At 40.1% G+C, this 18460-nt stretch overlaps 1 protein-coding gene across 3 annotated transcripts in view; it reads right to left on the bottom strand.

Moving 5' to 3' along the window:
• Window positions 1-18460, bottom strand: part of GATAD2B (GATA zinc finger domain containing 2B) — an 89503-nt gene that overhangs the window by 7792 nt on the left and 63251 nt on the right. For 2 of the 3 annotated variants that reach the window (XM_046683998.1, XM_046683995.1), the window contains exons 2-7: window positions 7776-8111; window positions 3148-3277; window positions 2338-2469; window positions 1896-2027; window positions 1276-1446; window positions 441-756 (exon numbers count right to left, since the gene is read on the bottom strand). In XM_046683998.1, the coding sequence (XP_046539954.1) occupies window positions 441-756; window positions 1276-1446; window positions 1896-2027; window positions 2338-2469; window positions 3148-3277; window positions 7776-8110 (1216 nt within the window). In that variant the 5' untranslated portion in view covers window position 8111. The remainder of the gene's footprint in view (window positions 1-440; window positions 757-1275; window positions 1447-1895; window positions 2028-2337; window positions 2470-3147; window positions 3278-7775; window positions 8112-18460) is intronic. The other variant, XM_046683996.1, reaches the window with a different exon arrangement.

The raw sequence follows: 18460 nt of genomic DNA, 5'->3' as shown, positions 1-18460 counted from the left end.
AGGACCTACAACTAGAATATTCAACTAAGTACTGGGGGGCTTTTGGGAGAGGAAGGGAAGAAAAAAAAAAAAGATTGTCAACAGATGTTTGCTCATGGCCAATCAAAAAAAAAAACAAAAGAAAACAACTGTTCTAGTCATCGAAGCACGCATGCATCATGCTAGGTTATCATTCAAAAGAACTAAACAGTATACTGTAAAAAATATAGAAGATATACAAAATACACAAAAGTATTAAGCCTAAGATACACAGACAAACAAACCTTTTTCTGATATGTTGCTCCCAAACAGCCTCTGAATCAGGGATGGGAGGTGGTTTGGCAATGGTAAGGAGAGCTTATTTAACATTACACAATACCCTGTGATACTCTGCCCATGTCAATCAGGCTCAGCAACCTCTCTGCTTAGATAAAAAGACTGACCAGAAGAAACAGCCTTACCTTGGCTGTCGATGACACTCTGTACGACTTCTTCCAAGCCTACCATGTAGATGAACTCACTATTGGCTGCACTAGGCAGGAAGTGAAGCAAGGGAGCAGGAGGTTTGGGAGGTGGAATCTCCAGGAGTGTCTTTTCCAGTTGTTTACGAAGAGCCAATTTGGCTGCAGCCTGCGAATTGGCAGCATCTGTCATGGCGCTGGGGCTAGGAAGTGGTGAGGACACTCTGTTCACGGTCCCCGGCTGGATATGGGAGGCAAGGTTCATATAGATGGCAGAGGATGTTGTGCGCTGACAGGGAACAGAGGAACTTGACTGCTGAAACAAATTGAGTATGGGGGTCAGTGATGGTATCTGGGAAAAAGGATCAATTCTTGCTTTCACGGCGGAGAACACTATCTGATCCTAGTTTGGACTACTTAGCTTCCCAAAACTCAGGAAAAGGCAGGTGTCCAACTTCTTCACTGAAAAAGAACTCTGGCACATATGAAAGGAGAAAGATAGTGGCTACAAGCTAAAACAGCAAAGAGAAAAATAAGGATGGGGATGCTTTCTGTTATATATCCTTATGCTTCTTATTCATTGGCTCCCTTGATCTCTTTAGTCTAGGAAGGTTTTAGCTTGCTGCTGCTCTCTGTATAACCTCTCTTCTCCACTACTATTTTCAAATAATTCTTCAATGTTTCTACTTTTGGGACTACTGTCAATTCAAGCTCCATCAAAATTATCCTTATTGTCCAGAGCTTCTCTATGTCCGAAAACTTAAAATCTATGGACCTTTTAACAGAGAAAGCAAATAAAAGATTTCCCTGTCTCCACATTAGGGCTCTCTCTTACCGGTTGGTAATTGATGGCGGGATTCATATTGGGTGTTGTGGTGCGTACAAGGCCAGGCTTAGGTGGGCCCCGCTGACCCTGCAGCTGGGCTGGGTTTGGTGCAATAACACGTTGAGACATCAACATGTGTGGGAGGGTGGTATTGGTCGCTGAACGGATGACACTGTGACCCTGAAAGAGAAAAAGAGGAAAAGAACTAGTCATAGTTGGTAAAATGTCCCACAAAATGCTAAAGAGAAAACACTACCTATAATACATAGCTGAGCAGAAACATACTCAAACTTAGTAATTTTGTCTAATGATCTACGAGATAAATCTACCACCACTGTTAACCCTGATTAGTGGCTAGGAATTCCCTGGCTTTTTTGGTATAATCTATCTAACCCTATATGGAAAAGGGCTAAGCTGGAAACCTCTAGAGAAGAAAAACTACAGTGGAAAAATGAGGGTTATTCATTCTTCTATGCAGACTAAATTATGCCATAAAGGACCAACAGACTATCTGTAGTAATAACCTCTCTATCATGGCCAGGTTCTTCTACAATCTTCACAAAAGCCAAGAAATAGAGACAGAATAAACAGGGCCCTCTGACACAAAGATCCTATTATGGGTCACACACCTGTAATGTTCTCAAATTTTGAGGTTCAACACCTTGGGCCCCAGGCCGGGAGGGAAGTTTGGATAGGCCCTGCTGTCCCACATGAGCAGGAGATGGCTGAACAATAGATGCTGCATTTTGTACAACTGGAGTCTGAGGGAGAGAAGAGAAAATGAGACAGTGGAAAAGACTAATAATCGGAAGTAGAAATCTGGTACACTTTTAGACTTTTAAAATTCCTTGTCAGTGAAAGTGCCTGCTGACCAGGAGGAAAATTGAGAAAAACGGAATCAAGGTTTTCTTGATTAAGGCCTAAGATAAAAAAATATCACTATTCCCAGAGACTAAAAGCCATGGAACCCAGAGAAGAACGAGCCACTCAGCTGAACCTACCTGGGATAGCCTATTCTCCATCCAGTTTTTCCTTCCTTTCCCCTAGTCCCTTATTTCTAGGGCACATTACCTTCTGGACCACGTTCTCTTTCTGTAGCTGACTCTGTCTCAGTTTCTTTAACAGCACCAGTCGGGCTTCTTCCAATCGCAGCTCATCCCTCAGCTGCTTGATGAGCTGTTGCCGTTCCTCAATGCCTTTCCCCTAAGGAAACACAGACTGTCAGCTATGGTAGCATGTACCCAGAGTCCCTTCCTGCAAGACGATCTCTTCTTTTATCTCTGAAACCTTCATCTTCCACAAGAAGCACAGGTGGTGATAGGACTGTTATCTTTGTGTCCCTGGGGTCTGGCAGAGTGCCTGGTGGTATTCAGTAGGTACTCAAAAAATGTTTACAGAATGAAAGAGAGACCACATATAAATGCTAATCAACTAGATTCCTGGCAAAACAGAAGAATGGCCAAAGGAGACACTGATTTCCTTTAAAAGAATGTTTCTAAATCATTTTAGCCGTGTTTCTTCTAAATATACATAAAAACTTAGGAATTTCTCCATATTCTGAGATCCAGGATAGAGTGTAGAAGGAATCCTTCCTGCCAACAGTTTACTTTATGTGACTTGAATTATGTTTTGTTTTCATTTTCCAAAGATAAGTTATATTGAATATGTTTTTCAAACTATCTTCTCCACTTGATTCTAATGGTTCCCTATAAAAGAGCATGCCTTCAGGTTGTGAATCATTTAAATGAAGAGTCTGATCAATGGGTAGTTATTTAGATCCAAAAAGTAAACCATAAAAAAAACAGAACTGGGACTCTTATGGAATTAAAGAGACTAGAAGCAGTAAGAAATGAAGAAAAAAATCTTTTTTTTTTTTTTTACCTTAAACATCTCTAGGTTGGCTGCTTTGAGTCTTTCTTCCATTCGGGAGCTGGAACGGGGACTGGAAGCCTCATTATCAGACAAAACAATGATGTCTGGGGAGGGAGTTAGCCTTCCTCGGTCTGGCTCACTAGACAAGAAAAGGAAAAATAAAGGTATTTCCAACAGTGAAGGTTCATAGTGAAGTTAAGAAAACTACTTTTCTACACGGAACAAAGAAATCCAAGGGAACTTAGGTCTGTCCCAATTTACCCAGGGAAAGACAGAGACACTCAAATCCTAGGATAAAGACACCAAGTTGAAAGTGATGACAAAACTTCAGCAAAAGTACTTTTCTCATCTAAATTCCTTACAGAGGATGCAGGGACAAAGGCACTGACTAGCTTAGAAATGGGAATAAGAGATGAGGGTTCTATCACACTGATTTTAATCAAAATTCTAAATGTTTTCCCTCTTACCTCACTCTCCTTTGGGCTATCTCGTTAGTTATGTAAGAGCTTCAAGAAGGAAATGGCTAGCTTGACAGGGGAAGAGGGGCAAAGGCAGTAGAGCCTAGTTGTCCATCCCTGGTACAGATGGTACATTCGTTGCTGAGGAAGCAGCTCATTATAATGATAATGACATGGTTCTGGCTATCTGAGGATTTACAAGAAAGGAAGTTACATGACAACTGCAATGATAGTCTATCCTGTCAAGAGTTAAGGAAAAGGTACTGTTGTCAATGGCTTGAGAGAATGGACAGTGTCAAGTATGATGTCTACAACCTTCTGGAGGACTCAAACTCCAGAACTAAATACATGGAACTTACATCTACTTGGCAGAGTTCTATTTACCATCTTCCCTCAGAAAGAAACTTTCCAGAAACGACTTTGAAATCTTTATCTTGCACAGTGGCTCTCCCTATTCCCAATCCTATAGACAACTCTAGTTTTGGTCTTTCTGGGGCTAGCCTTAAAAGCATCATACTTGTTTCTCTAAGATGATGAAAAATGGTACTCATACTTAACACCTGGAATAAGAATCGTGGCAATTCGGATTGCCTTAGGTTTCCAAATCAATGACCATATCTTCTAACTCTCTTCTCATTTCTTAACTCAAAGTTATCGTCCCAGACTCTACTTCCTTGAGATCTTCGGTGTAGTTAGGAGTATACAAGTCTAAAGCATTGTGTTTTTAGGTCTTATTTAAACATGTAACTCAAACCTTCAACATCTACAGATCTTCAGTCCTGAGAGCCTCTCAGCCATTTCTCAGGGCTTCCTGTCTCAGTCGCTGTTGGGACACAGATGCCTTTTGAACAAGGCACCCTGGACAGTTGGGACAAGCATTCAATTTCTCAACAAGATACAACTAGGTTACTAAAATCACCCAAACTTACCTGAGGAAATAGAACAGGGGGACAGAGTGGTAAGAATGACTATCTTGAGAACTATTAAGTTTGTCTGGACTACTCTATAACCACTGGTCACAGACACAGCAAGATGAGAATATGGGGTTAAGAAAAAGCCACTAGAGGGGGAAAAGAACCTCTCATTTTCTACCCCCAAGTTCCTGGAGTAAGGGCCAGGTGTAAATAAAGTGTTTGAATTCATTTTTTGGGTGATTTTATTTATCATTTCTATATTCCTTCATTCCTCCCCATCACTAACACTAATGGGGGTGAACAATTTTGAGTTCTGGTAGATTTCTACCTCTTCTACTTGATTCTCCAATTTTTTTTTTTTTTCCTTTTTCTCCCCAAAGCCCCCTGGTACATAGTTGTGTATTCTTAGTTGTGGGTCCTTCTAGTTGTGGCGTGTGGGATGCCCCCTTGGCACGGCTTGATGAGCGGTGCCATGTCCATGCCCAGGATCCGAACTGGTGAAGCCCTGGGCTGCCACAGCGGAGTGCATGAACTTAACTACTCGGCCATGGGGCCGGCACCTCCCATGTTTTTACATCAACAGTCAGAAGCTCTTTTCATTCTGGTTCTGGCTGGATATATACATCACAGATTACTTCTAAATTAAGGAATTCTTCTTTGCTCAAATGAGTGCCACCAACCTCTCAGGGACTGACCAGCAACAAGACAGGCAGAGATACTCCTAGATGGAGATTTTGGAATTGAATGGCATTTATCAGGAAGTTGGATCTGAGAATAACCCTAAATGACATTTTATTCCCAGATATAATCAGACCCACATTAGATAGACAGCACAGGTAAGGCAAAGTTCAAGTTAAGCTTCATTTCTCTCTTTTTTTCCCTTACTTTTCACCTCTCATTTATTAAACTTTCCACGGACAGAAATTATTTTGCTACTTTCCCAAACATACATATGATTTACAATCTCTGGTGTGCTTAAATTTGAAATCCTGTTAGAGAGTTATTATTAAAAGCCCAACTTGCTGCTGACATCACTTGTGACTCAGACTGGCAGATTCCCAGAAGCTATAAAACTCCTAATCCTTGTCCCAGTAGTAAAAACAACTAAACAAAAAGAAAACTGCCATGTCTCTCTAGCATTCCAAAACATAAGTAGTTTTGGTTTCATGCATACCTTATTTCACAGATAGCATAACTTGATGATGGGAAAAAAAAAAAAAAAAAAAAAAGATATTTAGGCAATTATGATATGGTTATCATGTCAAGAGCTCTTCCTTCTTTCTGCTTTAAAACTCTTTCCTCCTTTTATCTATATCAAAGAAACCACAGTTCTCCTTGCTAAGCAATCTATCAATCTTGTTCATTCTTATAAAAAGCTTGGGGCTAAGTGGAAATAGCTGTCAGTGTACCTGATAAAAGGGGAGAAGAGCAACAGGGGCCAACAGGGTCTATTTTTCCATGTAGAATGGGGATCTAGATGGTTTACATCAAGCCTCTTTTCCTGCAGACCATTAAAAAGTTCCCAGTTTCCAGAGGATCAAGTTTCAAAAGTTCATCCCTCTAAAATAAAATTAAACACAATGGATAGGGTTTTCAGGGTAGTCTGACTTTTTAACACAGAATTTATCTGTGATACATAGTACAATTCCAACAGCAACTGATGAGATCTTACCAAAATGTTTAACAATGTTTCTAGGAAAAACGCACGTTCAGTTCCACTTTGGGATGTGAGGATTCCACCTAACATTTTTCCTCTTCTTCATCCCCAGTGAAATAGGATTAGTTCCTTGCTCCAGAAGGGTAAAGGTGATTATGGGGTAAATGGGTTGCTCAGATGCATGATCTCTTCTTTTTTACCCACTTTCTTTTTACCGCAAAGGATCTAAGTATTAATCTACTTTTATAATATTCTGCTGACACTACCTATAGCTTCCAGGGATTCTTTTCTTCCAGGACCACTAGGGAATTTATATGAAGTCACCTAAGGGTTTTTAATGCTATTACCAAGAATAATGTTCCTTCATTGGGCATGTTTTAAAAAAACTATCCTGGGACAATACTAGTAAGTAAACATTAAAAGGGAGAGAAAGAAATCCAGGTAAGGTCATTTATTTATTTATTTTTAAAAGATTGACACCTGAGCTAACAACTGTTGCCAATCTTCTCTTTTTTTTTTCTTCTGCTTTTTCTCCCCAAAGCCCCCCAGTACACAGTTGTATATTCTAGTTGTGGGTCCTTCTAGTTGTGGCACGTGGAACGCCGCCTCAGCATGGCCTGACGAGTGGTGCCACGTTCGTGCCCAGAATCCAAACCAGTGAAACCCTGGGCCGCCGAGGCGGAGCACGTGAACTTAACCACTTGGCCACGAGGCCGGCCCCCCAGGTAAGGTTATAACCATTCATTCCTTTCTTCTTTCTCCATCAGTTTAGCTTCTTAAAGATCCTGCTTTGGACAGTCCTAGGACAAAGTCAGCAAGCTCAGTTGGAGGACAACTGAACACTGAAGAGTAATTCTCATGCCTATCAGCTGTTTCTGAACCATTAATAAACTAAATATTCTCAAAAACTGGGCTTGTCTATACTGTGATTCACTGTCCAGGTAGGCTCTACCCTCAGCCAGTTTTAGGTACCTCTTCTTAGTGCGTGCTCCATAGATTCAAGTACTCAACCTTTACAGACACCAGCAAAAAAAGCCTGTGAAAATGTGTGCTGTGTTTTGTGTCTGTGAGAGAGAAAGAGAGCACAATCATGAGTGTAAGTGTACAAGCGAATGTGCACGCATATGTGGGGGTTGGGGAGAGCGGAACAAAGCAAGAATGTAGAGAATTACCACATGAAGATAATTTCCTTGTTGAAATAATAAAAGCTAGGACTCCGTCATAAATAGATCCTAAAACTTGTGGAATTATGTGAAGAAACAACTGTTTTTCCCTCCTAAAAGGGCCATAAAATTAGAGTAAAAGTGCATATTAACTCACTTCTTTCTACTTGGAGTATCAGCTCTATAGTGCCTCCTTTATCCAGAAATTACCACTTTATCTTAAAGGTAAGAACTATGATTCTCTGTATGCTAAGCCAATTTTTGAGGCACCTAAGTTTCATGTGGAAATGAGAGGAATTCATGGTCAAGCCAGATGGCACAAATATATTTCTTTCAAGAAGCTTTAGGACGAAAAACACTCTCCTCTCAATGGAATTCATTTCATTTTCATAGGCTTAGTTTATGAGAAGACCCAATCAGTGGAGGCAGCTGAAACAAGCCATACCTCCGCCTAGCACTCATATCCACAGGCTCATCATTGATGTTTTCTTTGCCTGGTCTTCCAGCAGTCCTGTTGTCTCCATGAGGCCTGAGATTCCCATTGAGTTTCTCTTCGTAGCCCTTGACACCACTGCCATCCTGTTTGGTGGGTAACTCATGTGACACCTCGAGATTTGCCAAATCCTTCCGTTTGAGCAGTGCCAACATTTTCAGACGTTCCATGGCCTCATGCCCCTCCATTTTGAGTCGCTTGGCGAGGACATCATCTCGCTCATCTGCTGGGTCCAAGCTCCGCTTCAACAGATTCAGGCGAAGAGCATCTTCTGTCATTCTATCCATCCTATGGAAAGAAAAATATAAGTGAGACCAGAATAAAGTTCCTTAAATAGTCCATAAGGAAAGAAGGTGGGGTGGTAAAGATATTAAGAAGAATCACAGATATATACATGGAAGTTCAAAGTTAACTGAGCTAGCCTTCTACTCTACATCTTCCTAAAACATCCATATATTAGAGATTTCTCCATTCAACCTCAGCAGTGAAAATAAACTTCACTAAGGTCCTTACTATATAGATACCTGAAAACCAATCACCACATTCACCTAGATGGTCTATTTACATCTCTCAAAAAATTAACATTCTTTTGTGACTGGCTTTTTGTACACACATGCTGAAAGTTAGATGCTTTGGTTTTAACTCTCATATCAAATTACTCTCCTGGAAAAGATTATTTGTTTTTCTTGCTGAGGAAGATTCGCCCTGAGCTAACATCTGCTGCCAATCTTCCTCTTTTTGTATGTGAGTCACCACCACAGCATGGCCACTGATGAGTGGTGTAGTTCCACACCCAGGAACCGAAGCCAGGCCACCACCAAGGCAGAGCACATCAAACTTAACTGCTAGGCCACTGGAGCTAGATTGAAAAGACTTTTATTAATGAGAAGTTCCTCAGGTCACTCACACATATCTTTAATTGGACTATCCCAAGGATGGAGAAATAAGAAAGATGAATCAGACAAAGGGCATCTAAGAGGAAGCCTCAGTTGTCTGGATAGAGCAAGGATTAGAGGGGCTTGTCATTTGTTCTCAATTCTATACAGATACCGATTCAATATCTTAAGATACTTGGCTTTGCTTAATGAAGAATTCAGATGCTTAGGCTAAAACATAATATTTTCTCTACTCATGCAGCAAAATTATTAAAGGCAAGCTAATCATCATTTTCCCTTCTTCTTTTTTTTTTTTTTTGCTGAGGAAGATTTTCCCTGAGCTAACATTTGTGCCAATCTTCCTCTATTTTATATATAAGTCGCTGCCACAGCATGGCCACTGACAAGTGGTGTAGGTCTACACCTGGGAACTGAACCCAGGCCACCAAAGCAGAGTGTGCCGAACATAACCACTAGGCCATGGGGCCAGCCCCTTTCCCTTCTCACTTTGATTTTTTACATTAACTAAATCTAAATGCAGAATTTCTCCAACACTTTTAAATCCAGGGCTGTTTTCCTGGTAGGAAGTATCAATGAGGCACTGGAAAGAAAATTATTTGAGTCATAGAAGCATAGGTTTAAAGCTCTACTTACTTATACAAGGTCAAATATTTAGTAAGTTACTTTACCTCCCCAAGTGGACACTTAGAAGATGCACAACAAAATTTAATCTCTATACTCTAGGGCTATGACTTTCATACCTAAGATATGAGATAAGGCCTGACAATTCTCAGACTCAAGTAGAAGGCCCGAGAAGACTATCAATGTTAATTGGTGCTCTTGCAAGTAAAAATATGTATGTGCTTGAGGCATCTTCCTCTCTATAGTGCAGAGTAAAATAAGAGCTATTTGATTCCTTTCTGGTTATAATGAAAAGAGTAACCAACAAAAGAATTTCCAACAAAAGGAAATAGACTTTTCGGAGACTAGAGAAAAGTGAGAACCCAGATCTCTGAATTTTTGAGTAACGTTCTTAATTCTCACTCATGCTTTTTCTTTCTTTTTTTTTTTTTGTGAGGAAGATCGCTCCTGAGCGAACACCTCTGCCAATCTTCCTCTGTTTTGTATGTGGGACGCCTCCACAGCATGGTTTGATGAGCAGTGTGTAGGTCTACAGCCAGGATTGGAACCTGTGAACCCTGGGCTGCTGAAGCAGAGCACATGAACTTAACCACTATGCCACCAGGCCAGCCCCTCTCTTTTTTAAAGAACAACTTTACTGAGGTATAATTCACATATTATACAATTCACCTATTTAAACTGTACGTATCAATGGTTTTTAGTATAGTCACAGTTGTGCAACCATCACCAATCAATATTAGAACATTTTCTTCATCTCCCTCCTAAAAAACCCATTCCCATTAGTAGTCACTTTCCTTTCCCCCTCCCATCTCTGTGCTCTACTAATTTACTGTTTGTCCCTAAATTTGTCTATTCTGGGCTTTTTATATAAATAAAATCATACAATATGTAGTCTCTTATGACTGACTTCTTTCACTAGGCATTATGGTTTTTTTCAATTTTTTTAAAAGATTTTTTATTTTTCCTTTTTCTCCCCAAAGCCCCCCGGTACATAGCTGTGTATTTTCAGTTGTGGGTCCTTCTATTGTGGCATGTGGGATGCCCCCTCAGCATGGCTTGATGAGCAGTGCCATGTCCGTGCCAAGGATTCAAACGAGTGAAACCCTGGGCCACTGCAGCAGAGTGCACGAACTTAACCACTGGGAAATGGGGCTGGCCCCATAGGCATTATGTTTTCAACGTTCACTCATATTGTAGCATATATCATTGCTTCTTATCTTTTTACTGCCAAATGATATTCCATTGTATGGATACGGACATATCATATTTTGTTTATCCATTTATCAATTGATAGATACTTGTTTTTTTCTCACTTTTTGCTTATGAATAATGCTGCTATGAACTTTTGTGTACAAGTTTTTGTGTGGACATGTTTCCAAATCTCTTGAGCATATACTTAGGAGTAGAATTGCTGGGTCCTATGGTAAGTCTCTCCTTAACTTTTTTTTTTTTGAGGAAGATTAGCATTGAGCTAACATCAGCTGCCAAGCCTCCTCTTTGTGCTGAAGAAGACTGGCCCTGACCTAACATCCATGCCCATCTTCCTCTACTTTATACGTGGGATGCCTAGCACAGCATGGCTTGCCAAGTCGTGCCATGTCCACACCCGGGATCTGAACCAGCAAAGCCCGGGCCGCCAAAGCGGAACATAAGCGCTTAACAGCTGCACCGCCAGGCCGGCCCCTCTGTTTAACATTTTGAAGACCTGTCAGGCTGTTTTCCAAAGCGGCTGCACTACTTTACCCTACCACCAGCAGTGTATGAGGGTTCCAATTTCTCCATATCCTCTTAGTTCTCTTTTAACAGCTTCAGATGTGAGACATATTATAGCATACATAAATATTCTTTAGCTACAGATCTCCCATAGATTTGTGATTTTGACATGTGTTACTTCTGAAGTGGTCTACCTCTGAAAAACACACCTGGATGGAAGGACTGGAAAGTTGAATGCTACAGAACATCAAAAGTTAAGCCCTAACTCCACGGTAACAATGTCTCAGGTAACTGGATTAACATCTCATTTTGGGAGTATAACTGAGAATATCATGGGGTGTTGCAGACGGTAGGAAAAGTCTGTCACTCAACTAATTATACACCTAGATTCAAAAAGTACTTCCAAAGAGTACACAGCAAGATATACAAATGTAAACTAACACAATACACTGTTCTAAGTTTTGAGATAAATTATATTCATGAGCACTGAAAGCACAGAACAAAATGACAAAACTCAATAACCTAGAGCTGAATGGAGTTTGGAATGCCATCACTATCTTGGCTTCTTGAAATGAAAGTTATACAAACAGTTGAAAGCAGTTCAAATAATTCCTCCTTATTATCCTCCAATGACACAAAGGAAGTTGGGAGAAACCAGAACCAGATATTTGAATGTCTGAGGTAAGTAATCTTGCCCAATAGATGGCTTGAGAATTCTGACCAAATTTTCCTTGCCCACTCTTGATTTTACTATCTATAAGCCCCAACTTTAAGTACTCACAGCCGTGCCTGTGCTAAAATCCAGTGAAGCATGGATGAATCTTGAAAATATCATGCTAAGTGAAGAAAGCCAGATAGAGAAGGACAAATACTTTATGGTTCCACTTGGTAAGGTAACCCAGAATAGGCAAATTCATAGACAGAAAATAGAATAGAGGTTACCAGTATCTGGGAGTGGGGAATAGCGGTAATGAGGAGTTATTATTTAACAGGAACAGAGTCTCTGGGATGAAGAAAAAGTTCTTAAAATGGATAGTAGTGGTGGTCGCACAACACTGTGAATGTATTAAAGGCGCTGAATTGTACACTTAAAAGTGGTTACAATGGTAAATTTTATGTTACGTATATTTTGCCACAAAACTTTTTAAAAAATGCAATGTAACAGACTGATTAAAAACAGGCAGGCGCCAGCCCAGTGGTGCAGCAGTTAAGTTCACATGTTCTGCTTTGGTGGTCTGGGGTTCGCTGGTTTGGATCCCAGGTGTGGACATGGCACCACTTGGCAAGCCATGCTGTGGTAGGCATCCCACGTATAAAGTAGAGGAAGATGGGCACGGATGTTAGGTCAGGGCCAGTCTTCCTCAGAAAAAAGAGGAGGATTGGTGGCAGATGTTAGCTCAGGGTTAATCTTCCTCAGGAAAAAAAAACAACAAAAAGAAACTGGCACAAGTTGGGCTGGTCCCATGGCTGAGTGGTTAAGTTCGCACGCTCCACTTTGGCAGCCCAGGGTTTTGCTGGTTCGGATCCTGGGCACAGACATGGTACTACTCATCAAGCCATGCTGAGGTTGTGTCCCACATTCCACAACTAGAAGGACCCACAACTAAAAACATGCAACTATGTACTTGGCGGATTTGGGGAGAAAAAGGAAAAATAAAATCTTAAAAAAAAAAAAAAACCCAGGTACAAGTGATCTTTTTGGGGTGATGAAAATGTTCTAAACTGGGTTGTGGTGATAGCTGCACAACTCTGTAAATTTACTAAAAAAAACAATACATCACTGAGTCATACACTTAAATTATACTCCAATAAAGCTGTAAAAACAATATAGAATATAAATTTATCACTCAAAAATTTCTCTCCAAAAAAACAACAAAAATTCTGTAAAATGAATTTTTTTTTTTTTGAGGAAGATTAGCCCTGAGCTAACTACTACTACTGTCAATCCTCCTCTTTTTGCTGAGGAAGGCTGGCCCTGAGCTAACATCCATGCCCATCTTCCCCTACTTTATACGTGGGATGCCTACCACAGTTTGGCGCGCCAAGCAGTGCCATGTCCGCACTGGGGATCTGAACCGGCGAACCCCAGGCCGCTGAGAAGGGGAACGCGCACACTTAACCACTGCGCCACTGGGCCAGCCCCTGTATGTTGCCTTTTAATGCCTAACCAACATAGGTTTGTTTCTTCTTGGCTGCTAATAATAACAGGTAATATTTCTTAAGTACCTACTTACAAGCCAAACATGCCACTGGGCACTTTATCATGTGTTCCTATTTAAATCTCCTCAACAAATTACTAAGTAAGTAACTGGTAGTATCCCTGCTTCTACAGTGGGGAAAAGCGTCAAATCAAGTATCCCAAGACTGCAAAAGCTCTAGATAGTGAATCTGGAATTCCACTGCAGGTCTAGCACACTTAAAAAATCTATTATAGGGGCTGGCCCCGTGGCCGAGTGGTTAAGTTCACGCGTTCCACTGCAGGTGGCCCAGTGTTTCGTCGGTTGGCATCCTGGGCGCGGACATGGCACTGCTCATCAAACCACGCTGAGGCAGCGTCCCACATGCCACAACCAGAAGGACCCACAACGAAGAATATACAACTATGTACTGGGGGAGCTTTGGGGAGAAAAAGGAAAAAAAATAAAATCTTTAAAAAAAAAATCTATTATAAAGTACATCTCCCTGCTCAGAGCTGGATAATCTTAAGCAGTGTTGTATATTCACGTATTTGCACATCCATCCATCCACTTTCCACAAATATTAAGCATATATACTATGTGCCAAATTCGGGGTTAGGTGCTAGGAATAAAGGTGAAAAAAGACTAGGTCACCATCTTTAACAATTTCATTCTGATAGGAGACAGATGTACACATTAACTAAATAAGTACTTGGATGTTCACATGAACTCATTTTCTCTGCCTTCCTATATCCTCCATTTCTTTCTCATATTTCAGTCAAGAGAATTCAATTCATCCAGAGGCAAAAGCCAGAAGCCTCGGAATCATCCTTGACTTTTCCTGACTTTTAAATCTAAGTCACCAAGGCCTATCAAGTCTATTCTCTTCCTCTGAATGAGAATGAGAAAATATGTAGTCCTGGCATGTTGCTGCCAGCAGCCATCTTGTGACCATGAGGGAAGGTAGCTTGCAGATAAAGCAGACATTGCACAGTGGAGCACTGAGGTGGGAGCTAATTATATAGCTGTGCCACCAGATCACACTACCCTGAAGCTTGTCTCTGGATTCCTGTTACCGATAAATTCCCTTAACGTTTAAGCCAGTACGAGCGGGGTTTTCTGTAACCTAAACTGAAAATACACTAACTGGAAAACTGTCAGAAGTGTCAACATGAAATCAAGGTGGAGATATCCACTAAACAAGTGGATACATAGCACACAAACAAAAGAGCCAGAGCTCGAGCCAGAGCAGGAGATAAATATTTGAACAGGTAAAGGAGGTAACTGAAGTAACGTATGGGGATGAGTGAAACTGTCCAGAAAAAAATGAATACACAGTCAGAAGGAAAAGGGCCAAGGACAGAACCTTGGGCAATACTTACATTGCTGGTTGGTCAGAGGAAACTAAGAAATGGTCAGAGAGCTAAGGGAAAACTAGAAAAGCATGCCATGTCAACAACTTAAGAGTTACAAGAAAAATGCTCAGCTTTAAATTTACTGTTGACGGTTGTAAAAAACAAGAATGGCCAGATGGTAACACAGATCTAGACCCATGCTTGTCACCTTTTCTACTCACTGTTACCCCCAAACTAAAATCCAGGTCTACAGTAAAGACAGAGGATCCTGAGAGGGAAGAGGACAGAGGCATACCGATGGTGAGCAAAATGAATTAACATCCACGAGTGCCTGCTATTTATTTACTGGGCAATGCAAGGTCCTTTATATTTGTTTATACGTTTAATCACATCGGAGGATAAAAAGCAAAATTTAAATTATCAGCTAAGTGAAAAAAACTCCAGTTTTCAAAAATGATGAAATTTAAGTCCAAAGTATACATGACTTTAAAAGTTTAAAGCAGCATAGTCTAAAAGATCAGAAGATTATCTTATTTCATGAAGAGTTCTCAGTATTTATACTGAACAAGACATAGCAGTCCTTACAAAGCAAAAGAGTATTTCTTTAACACATTAAAAAAAGTTTTAAGAAAGTATTTTGGTTTCAAACTTCTGAGGAGGAATGAAAGTACTTTCTTTTTAAAAAGCTGAAAAAGGGACAAAGATGTGGAGACTAACCAATATGCTCTTGAACAAGCAATGGATCACTGAAGAGATTAAAGAAATCAAAAAATAGCTGGAGACAAATGAAAACGATAACATGCCATACCAACTCATACGGGACGCAGCAAAAGCTGTATTAAGAGGGAAATTCATTGCAATACAGGCACACCTTAACAAACAAGAAAAATCCCAAATAAGCAATCTCAAATTACACCTCGCTGAATTAGAGAAAGAACAACAAATAAAGCCCAAAGTTAGGAGAAGAAGAGAAATAATAAAAATCAGGGCAGCAATAAATGCTATTGAAACAAAAAAGGCAGTAGAAAGAATCAATGAAACAAAAACTGGTTCTTTGAGAAGATAAATAAAATTGAGAAGCTCCTAGCCAGACTTAGAAAGAAAAAGAGAAAGCTCAAATAAACAAAATTGGAAATGAAAGAGGAGAAATAACAGACTCCACAGAAATACAATGGATTATAAGAGAATACTACAAAAAAACTACATGCCAACAAAACAGACAACCTAGAGGAAATGGATAAATTCTTAGACTCTTACAATCTCAAGAAGCAGCAGACAATCTGAATAGACCAATCACCAGGAAAGAGATTAAAACAGCAATCAAAAGCATCCCAAAGAATAAAACCCCAAGACCAGATGGCTTTTTTGGGGAATTCTACCAAACTTTCAAAAAGAGAGGATTTAATACCTATACTTTTCAAGCTATTCCAAAAAATTAGGGAGGACGGAACACTTCTTAATACATTCTATGAGGCCAACATCACGCTGATACCAAAGCCTGACAAGGACAGCATGAAAAAGGAGAACTACAGGCCAATATCACTGATGAACATAGAAGCAAAAATTCTCAACAAAATTTTGGTAACCTGAATTCAGCAAGACATCAAAAGGATCATACATCATTATCAAGTGAGATTCATACCCGGGACACAGGGATGGTTCAACATCCGCAAATCAATCAACGTGATACACCACATCAACAAATTGAGGAATAAAAACCACACGATCATCTCAACAGATGCAGAGAGAGCATTTGACAAGATCCAACAGCCATTTATGATAAAAACTCTGAACAAAATGGAGACAGAAGGAAATTACCTCAACATAATAAAGGCCATACATGACAAACCCACAGCCAACATCATACTCAATGGGCAAAAACAGAGCGCCATTCCCCTGAAAACAGGAATGAGCCAAGGATGCCCTCTACCACCACTCTTATTCAACATAGTACCGCAGGCTTTGGCCAGAGCAATTAGGCAAGAGAAAGGAATAAAAGGAATCCAAATAAGGAGGGAAGAAGCGAAACTCTCGCTGTTTGCAGATGACATGATCTTATATATAGAAAACCCCAAAGAATCCACTGGAAAACTTTTAGAGATAATCAACTACAGCAAAGTTGCAGAGTATAAAATCAACTTACATAAATCAGTAGCATTTCCATACTCTAATAACGAACTAACAGAAAAAGAACTCAAGAACACAATACCATTCACAAATTGCAACAAAAATAATAAAATACCTTGGGATGAATTTAACTAAGGAAGTGAAAGACCCATACAACGAAAACTACAAGACTTTCCTGAAAGAAATTGATGACGACATAAAGAGATGGAAAGACATTTCATGCACATGGATTGGAAGAATAAACATAGTTAAAATGTCCATACTTCCTAAAGCAATCTACAGATTCAACGCTATCCCAATCAGAATCCCAATGACACTCCTTAGAGAAATAGAACAAAGAATCCTAAAATTCATATAGGGCAACAAAAGACCCTGAATTGCTAACGCAATCCTGAGAAAAAAGAATAAAGCTAGAGGCTTCACAATCCCTGACTTCAAAACATACTATAAAGCTACAGTAATCAAAACAGCATGGTACTGGTACAAAAACAGGTGCACAGATCAATGGAACAGAATTGAAAGCCCAGAAACAAAACATCTATGGACAGCTAATCTTTGACACAGGAGCTGAGGGCATACAACGGAGAAAAGAAAGTCTTTTCAACAAATGGTGCTGGGGAAACTGGAAAGCTACATGTAAAAGATTGAAAATTCACCATTCTTTTTCACCATTCACAAAAATAAACTCAAAATGGATCAAAGACCTAAAGGTAAGACCTGAAACCATAAGGCTTCCAGAAGAAAATACAGGCACTACACTCTTTTTTTTTTTTTGAGGAAGATTAGCCCTGAGCTAACATCAGCTGCCAATCTTCCTCTTTTTGCTGAGGAAGACTGGCCCTGAGCTAACATCCATGCCCATCTTCCTTTACTTTATATGTGGGACGCCTACCACAGCATGGCTTTTGCCAACTGGTGCCATGTCTGTACCTGGGATCTGAACCGGCGAGCCCCGGGCCGCCGAGAAGCAGAACATGCGAACTTAACCATTGTGCCACCCGGCCAGCCCCAGCAATACACTCTTTGACATCAGTATTAAAAGGATCTTTTTGGACACCATGTCTTCTCAGACAAGGGAAACAATAGAAAGAATAAACAAATGGGACTTCATCAGACTAAAGAGCTTCTTCAAGGCTAGGGAAAACAGGATTGAAACAAAAAAACAACCCACTAATTGGGAAAAAATATTCGCAAGTCATATATCTGACAAAGGGTTAATCTCCATATATAAAGAACTCACACAATTCAACAACAAAAAGTTAAACAACCCGATCAAAAAACGGGCAGGAGACATGAACAGACATTTCTCCAAAGAAGATATACGGATGGCCAATAGGCACATGAAAAGATGTTCCTCATCACTGATCATGAGGGAAATGCAAATCAAAACTACACTAAGATATCGCCTTATACCCATTAGAATGGCAAAAATAACCAATACAAAAAGTAACAAATGTTGGAAAGGTTGTGGAGAAAAAGGAACCCTCATACACTGCTGGTGGGAATGAAAACTGGTGCAGCCACTATGGAAAATAGTATGGAGATTTCTTAAAAAATTAAAAACAGAGATACCATATGACCCAGCCATCCCACTGCTGGGTATCTAACCAAAGAACTTGAAGTCAGCAATTCCAAAAGTCCCATACACCCCTATGTTCATTGCAGCATTATTTACAATAGCCAAGATGTGGAAGCAACCTAAGTGCCCATCAACCAATGACTGGATAAAGAAGATAGGGTATATATAT

This window comes from Equus quagga, chromosome 13 (assembly GCF_021613505.1).
Source record: "Equus quagga isolate Etosha38 chromosome 13, UCLA_HA_Equagga_1.0, whole genome shotgun sequence".
Lineage (NCBI taxonomy): Eukaryota > Metazoa > Chordata > Mammalia > Perissodactyla > Equidae > Equus > Equus quagga.
The sequence above is the reverse complement of the archived record's forward strand: the minus strand, read 5'-3'. Positions and strand labels throughout refer to the sequence as shown.